Raw genomic sequence first — 21,447 nt, forward strand, 5'->3', positions numbered from 1 at the left:
GGTAAACATACAGCTGACGTCTGAGGGAGGGCGCAGAGAATTAGAGTAAAGAGGCGATATTGAATCAACTCAGTGTTTTTAGATAAAACAGGCACTTAATGCAAAAGAATATGGACGTATACGATAAAACAGCACATGAGAACAAAGAAGAGTTAAGCGGCACTCAACAGGCCAATCAAGATGGAGCATATTCATTTTCACAGTTGCAATAAATACAGTGCTTTAAGTAATGAGGGCGAGGGAAGAAAACACACATTTGCACAAAGAAACTCAAGCCCTAATAAGAATCTCTCAGACTGTGAAAACAAAAAAACGCAGCAGCTCTATGATTGGAATATAAGGACACGGAACAAAGGACAAGCAGCTGGTATATGAGGCATAATGAAAATAAAATGTTAATATGAATTTTTCATGCAGGAACCTGTGTGACAATTGCCAACGTGTGCATTTTCAGGCCGCCATACATAATTCAGCAGAGGCGTGCGACTTGAGACGGGGAGTTTATTTTTACATTCCACTCGAGAAAAGTTGAATTTGATGAAATCTATGAATAAAATAATGATATAATTACATATAAATAAGCTAAAGATGCAAGACGGAGAGTTTTCAGACAGTGCAGGTGCGTTCAAAGAACACAGAAGGGAATGTATCCGTTACAAATCCCCGTACGGTTTATCCCGAGCAGATTTACCTGATTCAGTAGGCCCAGAGGACGACGAGGGAACAGATGCAATTTTAAAATCAAAATAAAGAACTCGTACCACTCGAAGAGGGAAGAAATCCAATCATGACGCACAATAAACCTGGACTCAATGACTGTAATTATCATTAAACAACAATTATGTTTGTCACTTCCTGTTTATCACATTTTTATCATCACTTAAAGTTTATTTTATCCACACTCCTATTTTAATAGCTCCTCTCCACGCAGTAACTCATTTCTATAAAGCTGTAATTATTTAATGGTTTATTTGTCATTTCAAAGCTATAAAAAGCCCAACAGTGACAATTTAATCAAAGAATATATTGATGTCTAAATGTCTGTTACACACCAGCACCTCCACCAACTGTGTCTGAGAAAATCAAAGGAAGAAGAGACTTTCAACAAAGGTTTCAGGGAAAAAAAGACACTTTTGTACTTTTGTTTAGAAGATGCATCAAGCTGAGAGCAGTCTGCAGAAATAAGCTTAAGGAGGAAACTTAACGTGCTTATTTTTTTTTCTTTTTTTTCTTTTCTTTTTTTTTTATTAGACAAGGGTATCATGGTTGTTTTGTTTTAAAGCAGCATGTTTTTAACAGGGTTATTGTGCTGTTTTTTTTATGTTTTTTGTTTGTTTTATTAAGTAGGGCTGCTGTTTATGTTTTGTTTTTGCTTTGTTTTAAAGCAGGGGTATCAAGGTTTTTTTTTTAAAGCAGGGGTATAATGCTTGTTTGTTTTAAAGCAAGGGTATAATGCTTGTTTGTTTTAAAGCAGGGGTATCATGCTTGTTTTGTTTTCTTTTTACAGGGTAATGGTGCAAATGTTTTCTTTTTTTAAGTGGGACTACTGCTTATGTTTTGTTTTTGCTTTGTTTTAAAGCAGAGGTATCATGGTCGTTTTTTTTTTTTTTTTTTTAAAGCAGGGGTATTATTTTTGTTTTTTAACAGGGTCATTGTGCATATGTTTGTTTTTTGTTTGTTTTGTTTTTTTAAGTGGGGCTACTGTTTTTATTTTGTTTGTGTTTTGTTTTAAAGCAGGGGTACTTTGCCTGTTTTTTTTTTAAAGCAGAGGTATTTTGCTTGCTTTGTTTTAAAGCAGGAGTATTATCCTTGTTTTTTAACAGGGTTATTATGCATATGTTTTTTTTAATGGGGCTATTGTGCACATTTTGTTTTGTTTTAAAGCAGGGCTATTTTGCTTAATTGTTTTTAAAGCAGGGACATTAAGCTTTTTTTTTTTTTTTTAAAGCAGGGGGATATTGTGCATTTCTTTAGGCTTGAAACTGCCCCCTGTTTCAAATACTAGCTGTAGAAGTTTTTATTGATATGTAATGTCTTTGCTAACAATAAGGAAAGCATACACCACTCACCTACCTACCCACCCCTCTTTAATGTAAGTCAGGGAAATTCAAAATCCTTATCATTTGTATGACCCAACCCTAATTCTGAGCCTACGTGAAATGCTCCTGGAAAAGCTGAAATAACGCTTTAGCTAGTGTACTATTAAAACATCGGTTCACATTGGCTGATTTGAAAAGGTTTTCTAATATTTACATCTTGGTTACTGTTTTCTTTTGTTTTATTTAGTTGATTTAATTTTTCTTGGTAGGTTCAGGCTAAGGTTCTGAGACTTTTTTGGACACCAAATTTTTGAATAAATATATTGTTTCTGTTCAAAGAAATTTAAAGAAGGGAGAACAATGTAGTAAAAATGCTAGCATGTCAATACTTCACAGTGGCACTGAATTAGGAATGTTGAATAATATTTTTTAAAATTGACTTTTTTGGTCAGGGTTAGCTATGGCTGCATTATTTAGATGTAAAAACAAAACAAAAAATATATATATATTAAACAGCACTTCTTCAATTTTATGTTTTCCCATTACAGTAAGAAGACAAAACAATGTTAGTGATACTATTAGCTGCTAACGCCATCTGTTGACACCAGAGTTTATTTGTAGCCTTTGATCACTTCACATGTTTTGTAACTCTTCTTCAATATAACATTAACAGCACTTAATGTTTGTTTCTTGTTACTTACCTTCGCTCTTCAAAGGCAGAAAGTTTGTTGATATGATATGAGCTAGCTTAAACTGTCTGTTAGCATCTTATTGATGCTTTTGTTAATGTGAGAAACAGAAATGTGCAGCACTTAAGATCAAACTTCTTAGAAATGTTTCTTTATTGCTTTTAACTTGACACTTCAACTACATTTGGTGACAGTAAGTGCAAATTTTGATCGTTGTATGATATGTCGTATAACACTAGCTAGCTCGCTAACACCAGGCTGGTAATGCTAATATAAAAAGGAATCAATGCTGAAAAACAATGCGAATAAATAAGTGCATATAGAACTCCCTCCCACCAGAAGCTACATTTCATCATGTCTTGTGTTTATGCACACAAGAGTTGATTAGCTTTGGGAAATGCTAGCAACTTTAGCCCTGCTTGTTTGTTTAGCATGTGTAAGCTTTGTATTTGCTTTCCAGTACAAACAGATATTTGTATTCTGAACAGTGATAGCAGGTCCCAACAGATTACAAAAATATACTCAATACTATTTCATGCTAACCGCTAAAGCTAGCTACATAGCTAGTTATTAAAAACATGACTATACTTACAGTACTTAAGATGAGCTGTGCAGTGTAAGGCTTGAAACTGTCACAGTGCTTTTCACATGAGGTCCAAGCAGCCTATTTAAAGAACCTGGAAACTTTGAAGTAAGCAGTTCTGGAAACTTCTGAGACGTGACAGCTGAATGTATTCTCATAGCACGCCCTGGTTTTTAAAGTCGGCGTATAAATCCTGCTTTGTAGTGCTTAGGTCAGCGTCCTGTCCAGCTGAGGTCTGCTCGACCTCCGGTGTCTCCTGCACCTGTTTTCACATCTCCCTTTGTGCATTTACATCGCTTTATATACCCGAGTTCAAAATCTGTCTCCAGGCTATAAAAACCGCCATAAAAGCTACTCGCTCCCCCAGCGTCTGCATTGTGTGGTCGTTTTTGTCAGTGTAGACATCTTTCTTTTCATACTCAGCCCTGTAATGTTTGTTTGACCGTTCAAGGTACCTCTCTTTTCTCCTGACTCCTCTTCTTGTCAATCACCGCTCTTGGCACTGCGGCCGGTCTTGCTCAGCACCAAGTTGAGTTCATTCAGCAGATTAGGAGGCATAATGCCCTCCCCGCCCAGAACGGGACGCCGGCTGAGGGTCTTACAGCCGCTCTGGGGAGGGAGGGGCAAAGGCATGGGCTGTGAGTGTCTGGATGGGGACCTGGAGAGGAGGCGAGGAGGCTGGCTGACGTCCAGAGACGGTCTCCTGTATGCCACGTCTGAGGTCTTTAAAGCAGTGTTTGTTTTCTGGGGGAGGGAGGAGGCCTTGGCTGCTTTCGGTTTGCTGTCTTCAAGAGATGTCCTCCTGTCTGTCAGCTGAGGGGTTAAAAAAACAAAGTTCAGAGCTGACTATCATAAAAACAAGAGCCTCTCAAACGCTTCATCTGGGCATTAACTGATCCTAACCCTAGCATTAGCATGCTAACAAGCTCTGATTGGACCAGGGGGAAAGGTGAGTCCTGTCCTTCACTGTAACTCCCTCTTTCTTAGGATCTTAAATCTTTTACCTTTTGTTGTTTTAATCTGTTTTAATCTTTTATTGTTCTTATTTTAGAGACATTTCCTTTCCTTTATCTGGTGGTGGTTCTTAGCCTTTTATATTTCTATGTATTTCCTCACATTTCTCTTTTACCTCTGTGTCATTTCTTCTGTTTTTATTTTTTTACTGTTTGTTTTATTATGCAAATCACTTTGTAACATTGTTTTTGAAAAGTGCTTCAAACAAGTTTATTATTAAAATTCCAAGAGCTGAACCCTCCATTTAGCACAAATCCATACGTTGGAACAGAGCATCATAATGTAGGCTACATGCAACGAGGCACCCAGTAACAAGCAGGGGCGTACCTAGACTTTTTAGACTGGGGTGCCCCGAGCAGGGTACTGAGGATTTTATGAGCCCACCCTTTACTCACATTTATTTTTGCTTATTGTATTGTGAATACCGGATCAACAGACTACAGCTTTAACAAAAAATGAAACTGAAAACAACCAAATCAGATTAGAACAAAACGTTTTAAAAAAAGTCTAAAATTTAACTGAACCGTGCTGTAGTGCAACAAAAATAGTACCGTAAAAGCTTTCAAAATGTAAAAAATGAATAGTTTTGTTTTAATTGTAAAGTACACATTTCACAATTACCAATAATCTGCATGTTCCTTTAAAACAGAACATGTAGACTCATATTATAAATTATTTTGATCGCAATCACACAATTTTAGCAAATTATGCAGCTACGGGTGTTGTCGGCAGCTGCTGAATGTAACTAATAAAGTAACTCGTAATCTAAGTTAGTTACTTCTAAAATTGAGAAATCAGTAAAGTAACTAAGTTACTTTTTAAAGACGTAATCAGTAATCAGATTACTTTTTTAATGTAACTGTAGCAACACTGCTAATGACAGTGATTATGAAAAACTGAATTTTCTTCAGTTTACCATCAGTAGAATGTTTGACACATAAAAAGATACCAAAAGTTATCCAATTCAAAAATGAAATGACCAGATACCTTTATCTGATAATCCAGTAATGGGCCGATATGAGCACAATATCATATTTTAATGATAAATCTGTCTAGTCAAAGAAAATCGGTATCTTTACGCATAAGTCAATGGCAGGACAACACCAGTTATTACGTTTCTGATTTAAAGAACTTGATTGGTGAGTTGACCACATCCTGCCGATAGTGCCAAGTGACTTACATGTCCATCTGGCTGCCTGTAGCTCTCAGCTAAAGTTTTAACTGAGGCTGAAACTAATGGAGGTATCATACTTTAAAAATGGAATTAGCAGATATTTACTCATCAGAGATAGGCTAATATCGGCCCCATACCATTATGAAGTTACTGCACTGAAGTAATGTGATAGCATACCTGCCAATACTCCCAATTTCTGTGGGAGCCTTTTGCTAATTTCTGCTCAGTATTATTTTGTGAAGTCACTGAATCCTCACCTGTCTGCTGGCGTTTAGTTGTGGAAGCTTCAGGCCTTCAGTCACAGCGCCCCCTATGGACAGTTTTTGATCTGCAGCTTCTTTAAGGTTAACACTCTTTGAATGGAGGTCTGAGCCAAACTGTGGACAAACCAGCGAGAGAAATTAGTGGTGCAGTTATAATAAAGTTTGCTTGTCATGAATGCTGTGGGATCATTTGGACTTGACTGAGAATAAATCCAACAAAAACAAAACAATCTTAAAGTAAAGTTGGGAACAGGAGGTAGAGATGTGATTTGCTGTCTGCCTGACGAGCACCAGAGACTAAAAATATGAGAGTCAGACAGTTCTGCTCCTCCGTTCCTTCACTGAAGTCCGACTGCGTTATGATCTCTGACCAAACTTTCTCTTTAACAATGTCTCCTTTTTATATCACGGCGACCCTCAGGCCTACACAACTGCTCCTCTTTAACAAATCCTTACTTCATCACGGCTCGGACCTGTCCTTGGACCTTTGCACCCCGCTCTCCGGCCCTCCGACACTCACCACCACCGCCATCCATTCCAGCTTCAAAATTAGGTCCTCCATCGGGGTAGTTGCTATAGAAACTGTCGGCGCTAACGCTCGCTAACAGGTGAGAGAAAGAGAATCAAGAATGGTTGAAGTGCTCTCCGTCTGCTTTCCTCATCTGCACTTTGTGTCCTTCCCAGAAGCCCCTGCGTTGGAAGCTGACAATCCTGATATTTAGCGGATTTGGAGGGGGGAGACTCCTAATATCTTCAGCCGGCTCCAGCCTGCTATAGATTTAGCCGCTGCGGCGCTAAGAGCAGGGAGAAAAGTCCCTGAGCCGGCTGAAATAAACACCTTGAAAACAGACAAAAATTGGCTTCCCCTTTGGATCAATCTCTGCGCCGACAGTGTTGCCCTTTTTACTCGTGAACCCAAACTAAGGCACTAACAGGCTTTTACAGTAAGCACCTGTGATAAACAACACTTCCTCTGCGGACAAGTTCCCATAAAGGACGCAGGGCTGCGAGCTGATTAAAACCAGCTGAGAAACCAATACGGAGCTGTGAAATCTCCAGATACAGAAAGATTCTCAGCTCGGCGTTTGATTATCAGTCATTTGCTTTAAAAGGAGCAGAAATAGACTGTGTACTCAGTCTAATGAGGGAAGATTCTCTAATGAGTAGCAAGAAATGATGTGAGAGGGAGAAATATTTTATAAAATGTGACACATCCTTAGCTTTCCTGCCTCGGCCGTGCATTATTTATGTCGCATGTGCTGTGTCAGCGAGTGACAGCGACAACACTTAGCTGTATCTCGCGGCTAAGCACCACAATGCGATTGTTCTGGTCGCCTTGACCTTATTCTTACAGCTTTTCCACACTGCTGAGTGACCTCAAAAACTTCACACTTCTTCCCCTGTTTTTGTATTTCATCTCCCTAACAGTGCAATGGGTGTGAATGATTGGGGTAAATATGATTTATCATATCTCCTCGCTGTGACATATGGATTGTACAAAAGGTGGGAAAAAAAAGGCATGAGAGCATCGTCGTCTCACCTTCATCCTGATGATGTCCGTCACCCAGCTGACCTGCGTCTCCCTGCTCTCGCAGCAGAAGTGCCTGAAGAGGAAAAGCTTCATCATATAAATGACTGATTTTCACTTTCAGCACCACTTTCACGCTAATTCCCTCCAGGTGACTGGACAGAATGCAGCATCTCCACAGGTAACAGTTCATTACTCAATATGAATAGACTTAATGATAGGTGGGCTGGCAGACTTTACCTATAAGTAGTAGTTTGCAGCAGTGATTAGAGCTGTAAGTAACAGGCGGGGAATGATGGTTTGAATAATACCTGTCAGATACTCAGGCGTGTACAGTGAGCTTAGTTTTAGATGGTTTTCTTCATGTGTGTAAAACTGACCAATAACGACCCAGTAGTAGTGTCTTTTTTCCTCTTTAGCATACGCTAACTTGCACCTTTTTTTTTGCTAACCTCTTCGATGAAATGGAACTGATATCAAAACACAACACGTGCTAAATGATAAGCAGTGCAATATAACCAAACACATGGTAGAAATATTGTCAATGCTATGGACTAATGCTAACGGCTACAGGTTCACAACAATGCTAGCATTTCACATTAGTTGTCCATGGGAACAGTGGCTATGTTTACATGCCATCATTAACCCTTTTGTATTTTGAATACTAGCAATAACCCGATTGCACACAGCCATATAAACATCATAACCCTTTTTAAAAACCAGAATGTGCTAATATTTCGATTTTTAAAAATCTGTAAGGAACCTTGGTGTTTCGAGTACAGGAAGTACGCTGTGTTGACTGCATGTTAACGTAGCTATTGATGCTTTTTGCTAAATACAGGAGGCTAAATGTTCACTACAACAAGGCTAACATTAACATCTACCATGATCATTACCATTGTTAAGTATATTAGCGTGCTAATATTAGCTTAAAGATCAAGCTAACTACTCAAATCCCTTTCCTATGAAATAATGCTAATTTAGAAAATTTAGTTAGCATTGGCTTGCTAACACTCTGGCTAACTTTCTAAGCAACTCACTTCCTGCGATAAATAGCACATGTAGTTTCTCAAAGCTAGCATAAGCTAGCTACCTGCTTATCATATCATTTGGCATGCTTAAATGTGCTAACTAGTGCTTCAAAAACAAGTTAACAACAAAAATCCAGTCATCAAGTGACGCTGCTTAGCATTACATTTAGTCTACTTTATGTTTTGCTAACACTCTTGCTAACTAAACCAGAACACAAATGCCACTTTCTTTAATGAATAACTGATTCTGCTTGGTCAAAATTCACAAAGCTAGCACATTTTATCTTTGCTAGCATGGCTAGAGCACAAAACATAGTTAAAGTGGTTCCAACATATAAAATATAAGTTTTGAGTAATGGCATGCTAAAAGTTGCTAGCGTGTGCTTACAAAGCCATTTACTTAAATTTGAAATAATAAAAAAGAGCAATTTCAATTGTTTTTAGAGTGTTAGCTTGGAAATGCTTGCAAATTAGCATTTAACATAAGGAATGCATTCAGTTGGGACCAAACCAGCAAAGCTAGCAAGGCAAGCTAATGGTAAAATGTAAGGTATTCGTACTGTTGTTTTGTGTTGTTCTCTCCAAAAGTGCTTCAGGTTAATTTGAATATGTTTATGTTTATTTCAATAGCATGACTGTAGCTAATATAAGGTTAGCATTTTCTAATTTTAAAGTCTTGATTAGTATTTGCAGGAAACAGTGCAGGAGAAAGTTGTGTTTTCACTCTCTGTGACTCAAACACCATCATTAATATTTTCTAACTGCACTGATAGCTCCTCTACTAACCCACTTGGCTCATCACAAAGTGCTTAAACTTCAACTTTTTCACTCGCTGCCACTTGACTCTTTCTGTCGAGAGTTATTTTGAGTGGAGGGGGGCAAAAGTCACGCTCATCAATAATGAAACGGAGAACTTCCGCACGCACTCACCATTGTTGTTTATCAGTGTAGACGGTGAAGCCCAAGCTGTTGAACAAAAAAAAGGAGACGGGTCAGATTCATGCAGTTCACTCCGGCAAATTGAAACATTTTCTCTACACCAGATACAAACTTTTTTTTTGTTTGTTTTTATGAAAGGACGGATAGAATCTGACTGAATCTCAACCCAAACTGAAACAGCAATCGAAAGGAGAAATGTTTTGAAATAAGTATAACAGGGAAAAAAGTGCTGCAAGACACACTGGGTATCAAATTTGGTACTTTTGGTATTGTTTGCATTGCAGCACCAACAGAATAGTCTGTGTACATTAGATATACCTCATTTTAAAGCTACTCTGTTATCTATTTGCCTGTAATGTAAGTTTCAAAACTCAAATAAAAAAAGTATAAATCCCTGAGAGGCATTAAAGGCAGAAAGAGCAGCCAGTAACAATGTCAACACTAATAACTGTCTCCATATGATGTACGGTAAGACATAAGAGACAAAACTCTTCTTATATGTTGATGATATTCTTCATTATTTATGCAAAAGGGAAATGTGTTCTATGAGTTATCTTTAAAAAAAAAAAGAAAAGCAAAAAAGTACAACATTTTCAATTTTAAAGTAACAAGTAATACTGAGTTTTATTTGGTTTTGGCAAAGTTTGGGCTAAAGTGGTCTCAGCAGATGGCTGTGTACCATTTTTGGGCTCTGCTTGAATCTTTAACAGGATGTTCCTTCTTCAACACTAGGTATGAAAAAAACAAAACAAAAAAAATAGAATTAATCAAAACCATCTTAAAGTAACAAACTTTAAGTAACACCAGCTACATTTGGTTCAAACTACAGCACAGCAGTGTAAAAAAGCCAGTTTCAGCATGTTTGCCCTGCTTCAACATGATGTCTTTGTATCTTTTCTGTGATATTGTGAACAAAAGTTGTACTGTGACCATTTCGTATTGAATTGTGAGTTGACAATGTCATTAAACTCCTACTCAACACACTGTAAAAACTGAACTCTAGGCAAGTGTTTATGTCTTATCTATTAGTAAAATACATCTGATTAGACTTAAAGATGCTATGAGGAGGATCTGTTTTGATTGCACTCCCTCGCCACCTTGTGGCCCCGGAGTCTCTACACACTGTTGTAAATTACTTTTAGCGAGGCATGTGGATTTTTTGGGAATTAAATGGAGATCAGATCAAAACAAATTGTCTTTGTTCAAGACAACTTTTTACTGGATGCAACGTGCTAAGGTAAGGTATTTATCAGTACAGTTATGAAGCGCTACGGTTTGAAACGTGACATCAAGCAAACATTGTAGCAGCCGGCTACATGTTAGGCCGGTGCTCCGATGTATCCGTAGGCTAACGTGACAACAAGTAAACACTGTCAGTTTGTCAGTAGTTTAGTAGCCGTTTATATTTAGCAAAGCTGGCAGCCCGGTGCTCTAAAGCCACGTTTCCACCAAGCAGCCCGGGTCGGTTCAGTACGGTTTGGGACAGTTTGGTACAGTGAAGCCTGATCCCGTTTACATTTCCACAGCAAAACTGTGGCCTCTATTGGTAGGCGGTGTGTAAGCCGGATGCTGAAAGCCACAGCTGTTAAACAATAGCGCGACACCGTAGCAGTTTACCCTGCTATGAAATCCAACGAAGAAGAAAAACGCGACACAGCAAACAAAGAGCATAGATGGAAGGCATGCAGCATGTGATGTGATTGTCATGTAGATCTTTGATACAAAGTGCAATCAATCTTTGTTTCAGAGAAGTCTGTGTGCCGCCAGGAGAAATACGGCCGCTGTCGCACAGTAAGTGACGATTCTTTTGACCAATCAACGGTCTGCAGTGTGTAGCTTCACCTTTCGAGAGCGGATCGGTTCAGTCTGGCTTCCCAACAGAAGGCTCCTAAAAAAGTAGGCCGGCTCGTCTCGGTTTTTAGGGATCTGTCCCCGGATAAGTCAGTGGAAACGCCACAAAATGCGTGCCGTACTGAGACGAACCGAACTGGTCTGCTTGGTGGAAACGCGGCTTAAGACAAGTGTGTAATGTGCAACTTTAGTAAATCCTGGTTATGTGCTTCCAGTCATCTACCAATCAGAGCTAACGTAACCTCACTCTTCATTTTATTGATAGACTCTCAAGTTTGAACAGACCACTGCAGAATAACTGCTGACAGTGGGTTGGAATCAACATTATCACAAACAGTTTAGCCCCTGTGTTACAGAGTGATACAGCTAATTAGCCTTTAGCCCTGTCCTTTTTCTGTCTGACAGTTAGGCTCCTGTGTCCACCATCACTACAAAATTAGGCACAGAAATTGTTTTCAGCAGAGGAAAACACGGATCTCTGTGTTTTATCTCTTCTCTCTGCTAAACTTTGTCAGCCGGCGTGGTGTTGTCATAGAGACCTAGACGTGCTGTAGATCAATCTGGTCCTGGTTGACCCAATCAGGAAGCTAAGAAGTAGCAATTTAAAATCACCTGTAACCAGAAATACTGATGCTGATAATCTCATTTTAAAGAGTGGGTTACGATCAGGCATATATCTAGAAAGGAGACTTTTTCAAGATCACTTTTAAACTCCTCACAGCCCCTTTAAGTGACACCTGAATTGAAGAAAATTTTCTAATTCAGTTTTTTGAATGCAGATATTTTTCCTATTTCATTAAACTGAAATACACTTTAGGTTACATCCCTATTTCTTTTTTATAAAGTGTTGAGCATGAATTTGAAATAAAGAGTGAGTACAGTAGCGAACAGGTACTGACGTTAAACCTCCTTTCACTCCTCATTCTGCTGAAAGCTAAATGCAGATCTCTCTTCCCACACTTAAAGATTTTTGAATGCTGAAAGGTGTAGCTACTGTATAGATACATGCATATATGTCAGCTCCCGTGGGAATTGGGAGGCAGTGTAAAGTGAAAAGACCACCTTTCTGGAGAATACACCTTCCCTGAAACCTCTCAAAGCTGCAGCCGAACAGGAGAGAAGAGGGGGAAGAACAAAGCCAAAGTGGGGGCAGAGGGAGAGTGAGAGGAGTGAAGGCGCCCACAGCCTGGAGCAGCGTTCCTGTGAGTTAAGGCAGCCGATCCAGCCCCGCAGTAGGCCGCTCACAGATAGACCTCTGCCTAATGAGGTGCTGGAGCGCTGCCTCTCCTCACCCTCTCACTACCACTCTCTCAGCACTCTGTCTTTATTCCTTTATTCACCGTATCACTTCTCCCGCAGCCTACTCGACGGTGTATCTATGATTCCACGCAGCATCATTCCCTCCTCTTGTCCCTCTTTCACCCCTGCCTCCATCATCCACTCCTCCACCCCCTGAAGGATGGCAGGCGGCGGCTTGCTGCACTCATTTTTCACGCTGAAATCCCATCGCTGGGAAAAATTATGAGGAATTAATGTGAAACATAAAGCTTAAAGTTGGAAATATTTCTTCTTTGTTTGACCAACAAGACCTGGGAAGGGTTTGGCGTGTGTCGTAAATTATAATAATGGAGAATCATTAAAATAAAACACAGGCGGTGGTGTTTTCTATCTGGAGAAGCAGAGTTTTATAATTTGTTTTTGTTAAAAGGCAATTACGTTTAATCAATTTTATTACAGTGAAAAATAAGATCGGGGTCAGGGGTATCTCCTGGTGATGTTAAACTTTGAGAAAAGAGAAGGAGCAATACATCTTTAAAGGGGGAAATGCACAAACTGTTGCACACAATTACGGTAAAGTGTGCTTAAAAAAACAGCAAATAACGCTAGTTTGTCTTAATAACACGTGAAGGTGGGTCTGCTGAGCATCTGCAGCCTAATAAGTCACGTTTGACCACCTTTAATAACCCACCAGGTTGGGTTGTTGCAGCAGAAATTATAGTTTGGATTAATTTTTCTTTAAACTCAGAATAGAAATGTATACAGGAACTGGCTCGTAATTATCATTGACGAGCAAAGTTTTTTGTGATTTAACGCCTCGAAGAAGCAGGTGTGAAATCTGCTCTGATATCATTTATTGGCTCCTCACAGAGGGAGAGAAAGGCGAGCAGCAGCAGCAGCAGGAGCGGCAGCAGCGGGGAGATCTGGGAGGATTTCTGTAATATGTGCACGACAATGAAAACCACTTCAGACAGAAACAAAGAATATTGAGGCAAATGAATAAATGCACATAAATTGCATTTTCACAGACGCGGGGAAATGCAAATGGCTGAATCTACACCACGTGTTGTATTCTGCAGCGAACAGCAGATGCAAACAGGAAGCAGGTTTTAGTTAGCGCAGATTGAGATCTGAGTTTCTTTTTTCAACACATCTTAATGGGTTTTACTGTGAAAGATTTCAGAGCTATATCACTGTCTTTTCAGCTGACATCAGTAATCGTGTCAAGGATGAGGATCGACTTTGCTTTGACACTTCCTCTGCTTTAGATCTTAAAGTAAGGGTATTTGGGGTTTTCTTTCTTTTAAAGAGGGGGTATGTGCGACTACCACGGTATTTAACTACAGCAGAAGGAGCTGTTTACAATTATTTTTGGCCAATTCCTCTTCTCCACAATTTCACGCAAGGAATTGTTCCTCACAGTTATTACGGTGATCTCTGTATTTTTTGTACTTTGGACACTAGGAGCTTCTGTTCTTGCGTCTTGATGCAGAAGTTAGAAAGTTTCAGGGGCGCACGATGCAGAATTTTTCTGCTTAAAAGGACTGTCCGCACAAAGCTGCCCAGACCGCGCGTCAGGCATAAACCAAGCTTGAGTGGTCGAGGTTGCACTCTATGTGGGAGTCTTTCACACTTTCACGTCACTCCTCACTCTTACCCTGTCTCCTGCTAGATCTAATTCAAGGCACATGAGCAAAAAACACAAATTTAATAATAAAAAAAAAGGTTTCTTGTTCCTCAAATGGAGGCTTCATGTACGCCCAAAAACCCTCGTGTACTTCAGATAAAGGTCTAGTGTACATCACATAAAGGCCTCGTGTACCACATACAAATGAGTCATACAGTGGTGCGCTAAGGGGTTGGGAGTGCAGCTCATGCCCCCTCGTATTCTGCTAAACCTCATGGCTGGCAAAATAAAACTGCCCTTTTTAATATAAAAAAAATGCATTAAATGTGCTTTTTTGTTTTCACTCTTGCCCTTCAAAGACAGTTATACGCACCACTGCTCATAAACCTTCATAAAATCTTTGTGTGCCTCAAATAAAAGTCTCAATCTAAAACGAAATCCTGATGCACTAAAATAAAAGCCTCATTAATATCAGATTAAAGCCACATGTACCTCAATTTAAGACCTCATGTACCGAAAAGAAAGGCCAAAGGTACCTCAAAAGTTTTCTCAACAACAAGTCGAGGCCACATGTACCTCATAAAAAGCACTCATGTACCTCAAATAAAGACCTCATGAACCACAATTAAAGACCCCATGTACCTCAAAGAAAGGCCTCATGTACCTTAATTAAAGACCTCATAGACCTCAAATAAAGGCTAAATGTACCTCATAAAAAAACCTCATGTTCTTTAAAAAAAGACCTCATGTACCTCAAATCAAGATCTCATGCACCTCCAATAAAGGCCTCATGCACCTCAAATAAAGGCTAAATGGACCTCATTAAAAAAAACTAATGTTCGTCAAAGAAAGACCTCATGTTCCTCAAATGAAGGCCTCATGTACCTCAATGAAAGACCTCGTGTTCCTCAAGTCAAGTCCTAATGTACCTCATAAAAAGACCTCATGTACCTCAAATAATTGTTTTATATACCTCAAATAAAGGCCTCATGTACCTTGAGTAAAGGCTAAATGTACCTCATAAAAAAAACTCATGTTCGTCAAAGAAAGACCTCATGTACCTCAATTAAAGACCTCATGTTCCTCAAATGAAAGCCTCATGTACCTCATAAAAAAACCTCGAGTACCTTCAAATAAAGGCCACATGAACCTCAATGAAAGACCTCATGTTCCTCAAGTCAAGTCCTAATGTACCTCATAAAAAGACCTCATGTACCTTGAATAAAGGCTTCATTTAACTCAAAGAAAGGGCCTCATTTGCCTCATTTAATGGCCTCATGTACCTCAAATAAAGGCCTCAAGTACATCAATCAAAGACCTAATGTTTCTCAAATATAGTCCTAAAGACCCCACATACCTCAAATAAAGGCCTCATGTACCTCAAACAAAGCTCTCATTGCCTTTTTTGAGGCTTCATGTACCTCAATTAACAACTTTATGTACTTTAAATATAAGACCAAATGTTCCTCAGTTAAATTCCTCATGCACCTTCAATTAAAACCTGATGTACCTCAATTAATTGTCCAGTATACCTCAAATGAAGGCCCAATCTACTTCAATGAAAGGCCAAATGTACTTCAAGTAAAGGCCTCATGTACCATACATTAAGGTCTGATGTTCCTCAAATAAAAAGTAGATGAAGTGCCAATCACACCATCTGAGCCAAACTACCGCCCTTTTTCATTTACTTTCAGCTTTAACATTTTGAAGTGACTGACTTGTATTTTACTTTGACAACTACTCTCTGCACAACAAAGCATTTTATCTTAGGGTTCAGTATCAACTTGCAGCCTCTGGTGCATGTTACTATACTTCATTTCTGCCTCACCCCACTTCCTACAGTTTCTACTATCGTATTTAGAATTAAAGGAATTAAATACCTCAAATTGTCTCAATTTTGAGATAAACTAATTAAAGTTGACTATTGACAGGAGTTTAAACTTGAGAATCTATCTGAGATTTCAGGTGTTTTTACCTGGTTGGAGGTTTGAGCTTCTTCCTCAGACCCAGGTAACACTTCACAGAGCTCAGCTGGACTGCTTTCTCCGCCTTGGTCGCCTGCAAACAAACACCAGAAATGCAGTGTTTTTGCAGGAATGACAGATGAAACAGCTCAAAGTCTGACATATGAGACCCAGCTTCATAAAAAAACAACAATTAAAAACTAACAAAAAAATCAATCTGAATCAATACCGGCAAACTTCATCCCAGGAAACAAAGAGCACCAAACAAAGTAAATGAGAACAAAAGGAAGAAAATCAAAGTTGTACTCTGCCTCTGACACCTCCACATCACCATCCACCGCAAAATCCTCGTTTCATCCAAGATAATTTGTGCTAAGTACAGACCTGGCAATAATTGTCGAGGCCAAAGAATATCAATTAAATGTCCGTAACACTTGTAATTTCCTTTGTATTTAGGCAGTAATTAGGCACATTCTTCTGCAACCTGGTATTTAGAAAAGCTCTCAGTGAAAGCACCCACCCCCACAACACCCCGCCACCCTTCACCATTCCCCCCACTGCCAGAATTACTGCACCTCCATCAATTATTAACACTTCTTCACGCGCCTTTCCGAATCCCATGTTTCAGCAGCAGAAATGTGCTGAAAAGAAAAGCCCTCCAGGGAGCTGAGGCCTGCTGGTCGTCTGAAGCACGCGCTGCATTCTCCCTCATTTTTAACACAGAGTGAGAAAGTCAGTCCGACTCTATGTTTTATTTCTATTTCTTAATTCAGAGATTCAGATCCCTTAGATGGACGTGCCGCCGGGGAGATGAGAGAGTGGCGAGAGCTGGGTTAGGTCGCTTTAACACATTTCTATAACCTTGTCAACTCTCAGTGTGTCTACAGTCGACGTGGCCGTAGATAAGCTGAGAATAAAAGTGTACTCACTTTGATATCTCGGTAAAGCAGCAGCTTCTCAGCACGAAGGACAACATATTTGTCCTGGAATTTGTGCCCTGACAGCAGTTTGGAGGATCCATCGCTGAACTTGAGATAGCAGCCTTTTATAGACTGTTTCTGATCTGCTGAACACACAATAAGATCAACAGAGGGGTTTTATTTTCTCTCTTACACCGCTCTGAGCTGGTGCACTTACACTGAATGTAATAACTGAGAACACACAGTACAAACAGACGGACAGTACAGCAGCTTCCCAAGAGTGAAGACAAAACATCTAAAGCTCCTCCTGGTGACTGGCTGCAGGAAAGGTAAACAGATGTGTTCTTTACATGCAGGTTATGTTCAATAAGTCATTTCTAGCCACATAGAGAAGATGATTGATCTGTTGACAGATATTGGGCACTGATAGTCAAAACATTAAAGAGGGGGTACAGACCAAGGGTAAAATAGTTTTGGATTTGTCATTATACTTTAGTTTTAGTTAGTTTTGACATTTTTTTTTGCATTACAGTTTAGTTTTAATTAGTTTTGGAGCGGGCATTCTAGTTTTTATTTAGTTTTAATTTTTGCAACAAGGCTTAGTTTTAGTTTAGTTTTAGTTTTTCATACCTTATTAACCAGGTGCAGGATTCAAAAAGGTCAGAGTAAATATTTTTAGTTTACTTATCGTTTTTGTTTCTAGTTTTTATTAGTTTGAGCTAACTGAAATGTATTTTAAATTTTAGTTTTCCTTTTTAGTTTCGTTTTAGTTAACTATTATAACCTTGGTACAGACGACTTCATCATTTTCCTTTTTTAATTAAAGCAGGGTTTTTGCATTTTTTTTTGTAACATTGGTAACATGAAGTGACATTTATCAGCTTCACCAATAATTTCTTTGCAACATTAGTTTAATGTCACAGTAGTTTAAGTGGAAAACTTGACACACTTCATGTTTTCAAGTTAAGTGTCTGTATGAAACACTGCATCTGACTTTCTTTATTTCAAACACAATAAAATAGAAAATCTGTTTTCAATCAAACAGTTAACCAAATTTCATGATGGGTATCGTGTTGTGGGGTTCTTGCTAATACTCACCCCTAATAAACACATACCTAGCTGACCTCTCAGGAGCCAAAACACACTAAAGTGCCTGCTTAGGAGCCAAAAAAACAAAACAACTACTACTAAGTGCCATTTGGGAGGTGAAAACACACTGAATGTGCCTTTTTTTTCTGCCCAATCGTCTCTTGTGGGACTTTAATACATGTTTGTCAGCGTCAGTGTCAGCCTCGAACCCTCTCCTCTGCCTGTATGTTGATGTTTTGGTTAAATCAGCATGGTTACCTCGGCCAATCACAGAGCCAAATAATTTTTTTTACAATTAAGTTTTCCTTTTATTTTTTCATCCACAATATTTTTTTAAAGTGTGGGTAATGTGTTTTTTTTTCTTTTTTCTTTAATTTCAAATAATAAAAAAAAATAGCATCACATGATTAACAAAAAAACTTGATTATAAGTCACTTGGGTGTTTTGGAAAAACCTGTAATCAAGCCTCTGTGTTTTAGCTACTGTCTCTTTAAGGATTCCTCCTCCAGAAAGACGCCTGGTGCTCCCAGCCCAACGCGGCTCCAAATCACGAGCCAGACTCTTCCCCTCTGTTGTGCCCAAATGGTGGAATGAATTACCTAACTCTGTACGATAGAATACGTCAGTAAGTCTAAGACTCAGCTCTTATTGATTTTTTAGCACTATTACTGAATTTTGTTGAAGATTGAGGTATACTGTCGCAGCAATTAATTGTGGTTTGTTGGCTTGTCGATTATTGTACCCCCCCACCCCAAAAAAAACAAATTGCCTAAATTGTCTAAAAAATTGTCTAAATTCTTGCATGTGTTAATCTTTTAAACACATATAATTTTCCCAATTTAGACCAGATTCAGGGATTTCAACAACATTTGAATTTGAAGCAGTTTGAAAATCTGCTGATTTAGTCAGAACATCTAGGATTGTTACTTTATATCCTTGTTTAAAATATGTGAATAAATAATACCCCCTCTTTAAATACCATAATACCCCTCTTTAAGTTTTACTATATACACTATTTATGACAAGTGCTTTCTTTGCAACAAATCAACCTCACTTATTCACTTTAAAAGTTATACTGTACCTTTCTCATCGCTCACTCTTTTGGCCGCTGTGAACTTCTTAATAACTAGAAAAGCAGAGCTCGGGCAGTCCAGGTGACTCCACTCCAGCACCTGCTCGAGGATTTTCTCAGTGTGGTGCAGCGGTCGCTCTGTTCGAGATAAAAGACATCAGGTGAGATGGACAGATTTGATTGGCAGGTGACTCTGAGCCGGGGAAATAAACAGCGATGGTCAGACAGAATCAGAACAGAAATCCACTTTGTCTTCTGGTCTTACTCGAATTAAAAATGCATGAAACACAATCACATCCTCATAATAAAAAAAAACCTCCATGACTAATTCCAGCTAACCAAATAACAAAATGATGTTGTTGTTCCCTCCGTTTTCATCACAGAGCAGTTTAAATTATCTCCTGCATATCAGGAGCTGATTATAAAAACACACTCATGTGCAAAATAGACCTATTATCTCTTCCTAATTGGTGCACAGGGTACATGCTATCACCCCGCCAAAATAAAAGTAGATTATTTGTGTACCACCACCCCTGCTCTGTCTTCCCTCCCTTGTTTTTCATAACTGAAGGAGGTAAAAAGAGGCACAATGGCATAACTTATTCATAGCTGGGCTTATCTCCTCCCTGGAATCTCTGCAGACCCAGGCAATGGAATTAGTTCCTCATTTCCCAACAAATATTAGCTCCCCCTTTTTCTGCCTATTGTCCTGGATAACAGTGTTTATCTGTCGCTATCCTCCAAAATGGCTAATTAACGCGCTTCCCCTCCCTTCTTTATGGTTTTATGAGCAAAACCTGTCACGCTTCTGCCTTCAAAATATCTTGTGTTTACTCTTTTACAGACATATTGTCTCGGCACAGGAAAATATGCTGAAGCGAACGCAAATATATTCAGTATTCAACACACCTTTTTTTCCGAAGAGGACGGCGTGTCCTCTGCAACTTTGTAGGGAGGGAAAACAAACATAAGAGCGGCGTGTAAACTCTCAGTGAACCGACGGAAAGAGCACGGGGGACCGCCAGCCGAGCAACTCCCGCGACAAAAGCTCAACTCTGACCGCCCCCTCCTCCTGTTCTCCGTGTTGCGATCAAATGCAGGCGTGGGGGAAACAGGCGTCAGTGCATGTTAATGTAAGACGAGGCGGGTCAGCTCTTCGGGTCGATCATGCGAGGAAGATGAAGGCAATTCATGACACATGATGGTGGTGGATGATTAATTAATGTGCATATCATCAAAGTGACGACGCTCGGCTAATTTCTCAGCGCGCTTCTATGTTCACGGACACCGGTTCATTAGTGTGGTTGCATAATCATCCAATCAGGAGGTGATTGGATGACAGGAAGTTGGAACTTGGTATGTGGTTGTTCAAATGGCAAAGTGACGATCAATCACTAATTGGATTGATGGTTGTAGAGTCAGAAGAATCATAAATTAAACCAATTAAAGTGAAACTTAATGATCTGCCTGACTCTAAAAGTTTTTAAATCGAGAAACTGAAAAGGTTTCTCGGACAGAAGAGGTGCCAGTGGGACCCAAACTTGGAACAAACAGCAAAAAAAATCTGTTTAAACTTCAATCATTCAATTCACCAAACGAGAGTCAGTGGCAGGATGAGTTGTTTGGCATTGGCAGAAAAGATTCAGCAATTTTATCACGAGCTCACTTCACATACTTAGCTCTGCTGCTCATCCCACAAATACAGAAATAGAAATTAGAAATAAACACGCTTTCAAACAGGATGAAATCAACAACTTTTTGTTTCGAAAAGCAAGAAAATATAACATTTGAAATGGCTCAAATTAAGTTTTAGTGACAGAAAAAATCAGATATTTGTGGAAAAATATCATATGGGGTATTTATATACAATTCTGACTTCTTTTGAGAGAGACCTTCAGATGCAATGCATTCTGGGATGTCGCAGCGTTGTCATAAAGCTACCCCAGAGGAGATACAATCTACTAACTGGCGTGTACTGTATTTATATATATATTCAGGAATTATCTTTTGCAGTTTTGGTTTCAAATTAATGGAGGTTGGTCATGAAACTTGCATGAAATTGATGCCTTGAAAATCTGTTTTGGTGAAACCATGAAGGCAGCCATGTTGGAAGTGACACAGCTCTGCCAATTGGTGGGATAGTGGGAAACTGTTTGTTGCTGATGAGAAAAAAAGGCTAGCAATTAGCTGTTGCAAATCTGCAACGTCTGCCTTGTGAGAGTTAAAACCATAGTTTATTTTGGAAAGGTGGAAGTGCAATGATCTTCTGCACCTTCACTGCAGTAGATGGCGCCGAAGAGCTCCTCCACCCCATATTTTATTCTTTAACTTGATGATGTGGGTTTTGATGCCTTAACCATCAATGTTTTCTCTCTAATATTGGGTC

General features: G+C 39.2%; 1 protein-coding gene across 5 annotated transcripts in view; it reads right to left on the reverse strand.

The window, feature by feature from the left end:
• Window positions 1-2,901: 2,901 nt before the first annotated feature.
• arap2 (ArfGAP with RhoGAP domain, ankyrin repeat and PH domain 2) overlaps window positions 2,902-21,447 on the reverse strand; it is a 177,739-nt gene continuing 159,193 nt past the window's right edge. For 4 of the 5 annotated variants that reach the window (XM_074698994.1, XM_074698996.1, XM_074698995.1 and 1 more), the window contains exons 27-33: window positions 19,071-19,199; window positions 16,910-17,046; window positions 15,992-16,074; window positions 9,252-9,287; window positions 7,303-7,366; window positions 5,757-5,876; window positions 2,902-4,124 (exon numbers count right to left, since the gene is read on the reverse strand). In XM_074698994.1, coding sequence (XP_074555095.1) covers window positions 3,795-4,124; window positions 5,757-5,876; window positions 7,303-7,366; window positions 9,252-9,287; window positions 15,992-16,074; window positions 16,910-17,046; window positions 19,071-19,199 — 899 coding nt within the window. In that variant the 3' untranslated portion in view covers window positions 2,902-3,794. The remainder of the gene's footprint in view (window positions 4,125-5,756; window positions 5,877-7,302; window positions 7,367-9,251; window positions 9,288-15,991; window positions 16,075-16,909; window positions 17,047-19,070; window positions 19,200-21,447) is intronic. The other variant, XM_074698999.1, reaches the window with a different exon arrangement.

Source organism: Halichoeres trimaculatus, unplaced genomic scaffold, assembly GCF_033239565.1.
Source record: "Halichoeres trimaculatus isolate MK-OKI-2021-1 unplaced genomic scaffold, fHalTri1.1 fHalTri1_scaffold_22, whole genome shotgun sequence".
NCBI classification, from domain to species: domain Eukaryota; kingdom Metazoa; phylum Chordata; class Actinopteri; order Labriformes; family Labridae; genus Halichoeres; species Halichoeres trimaculatus.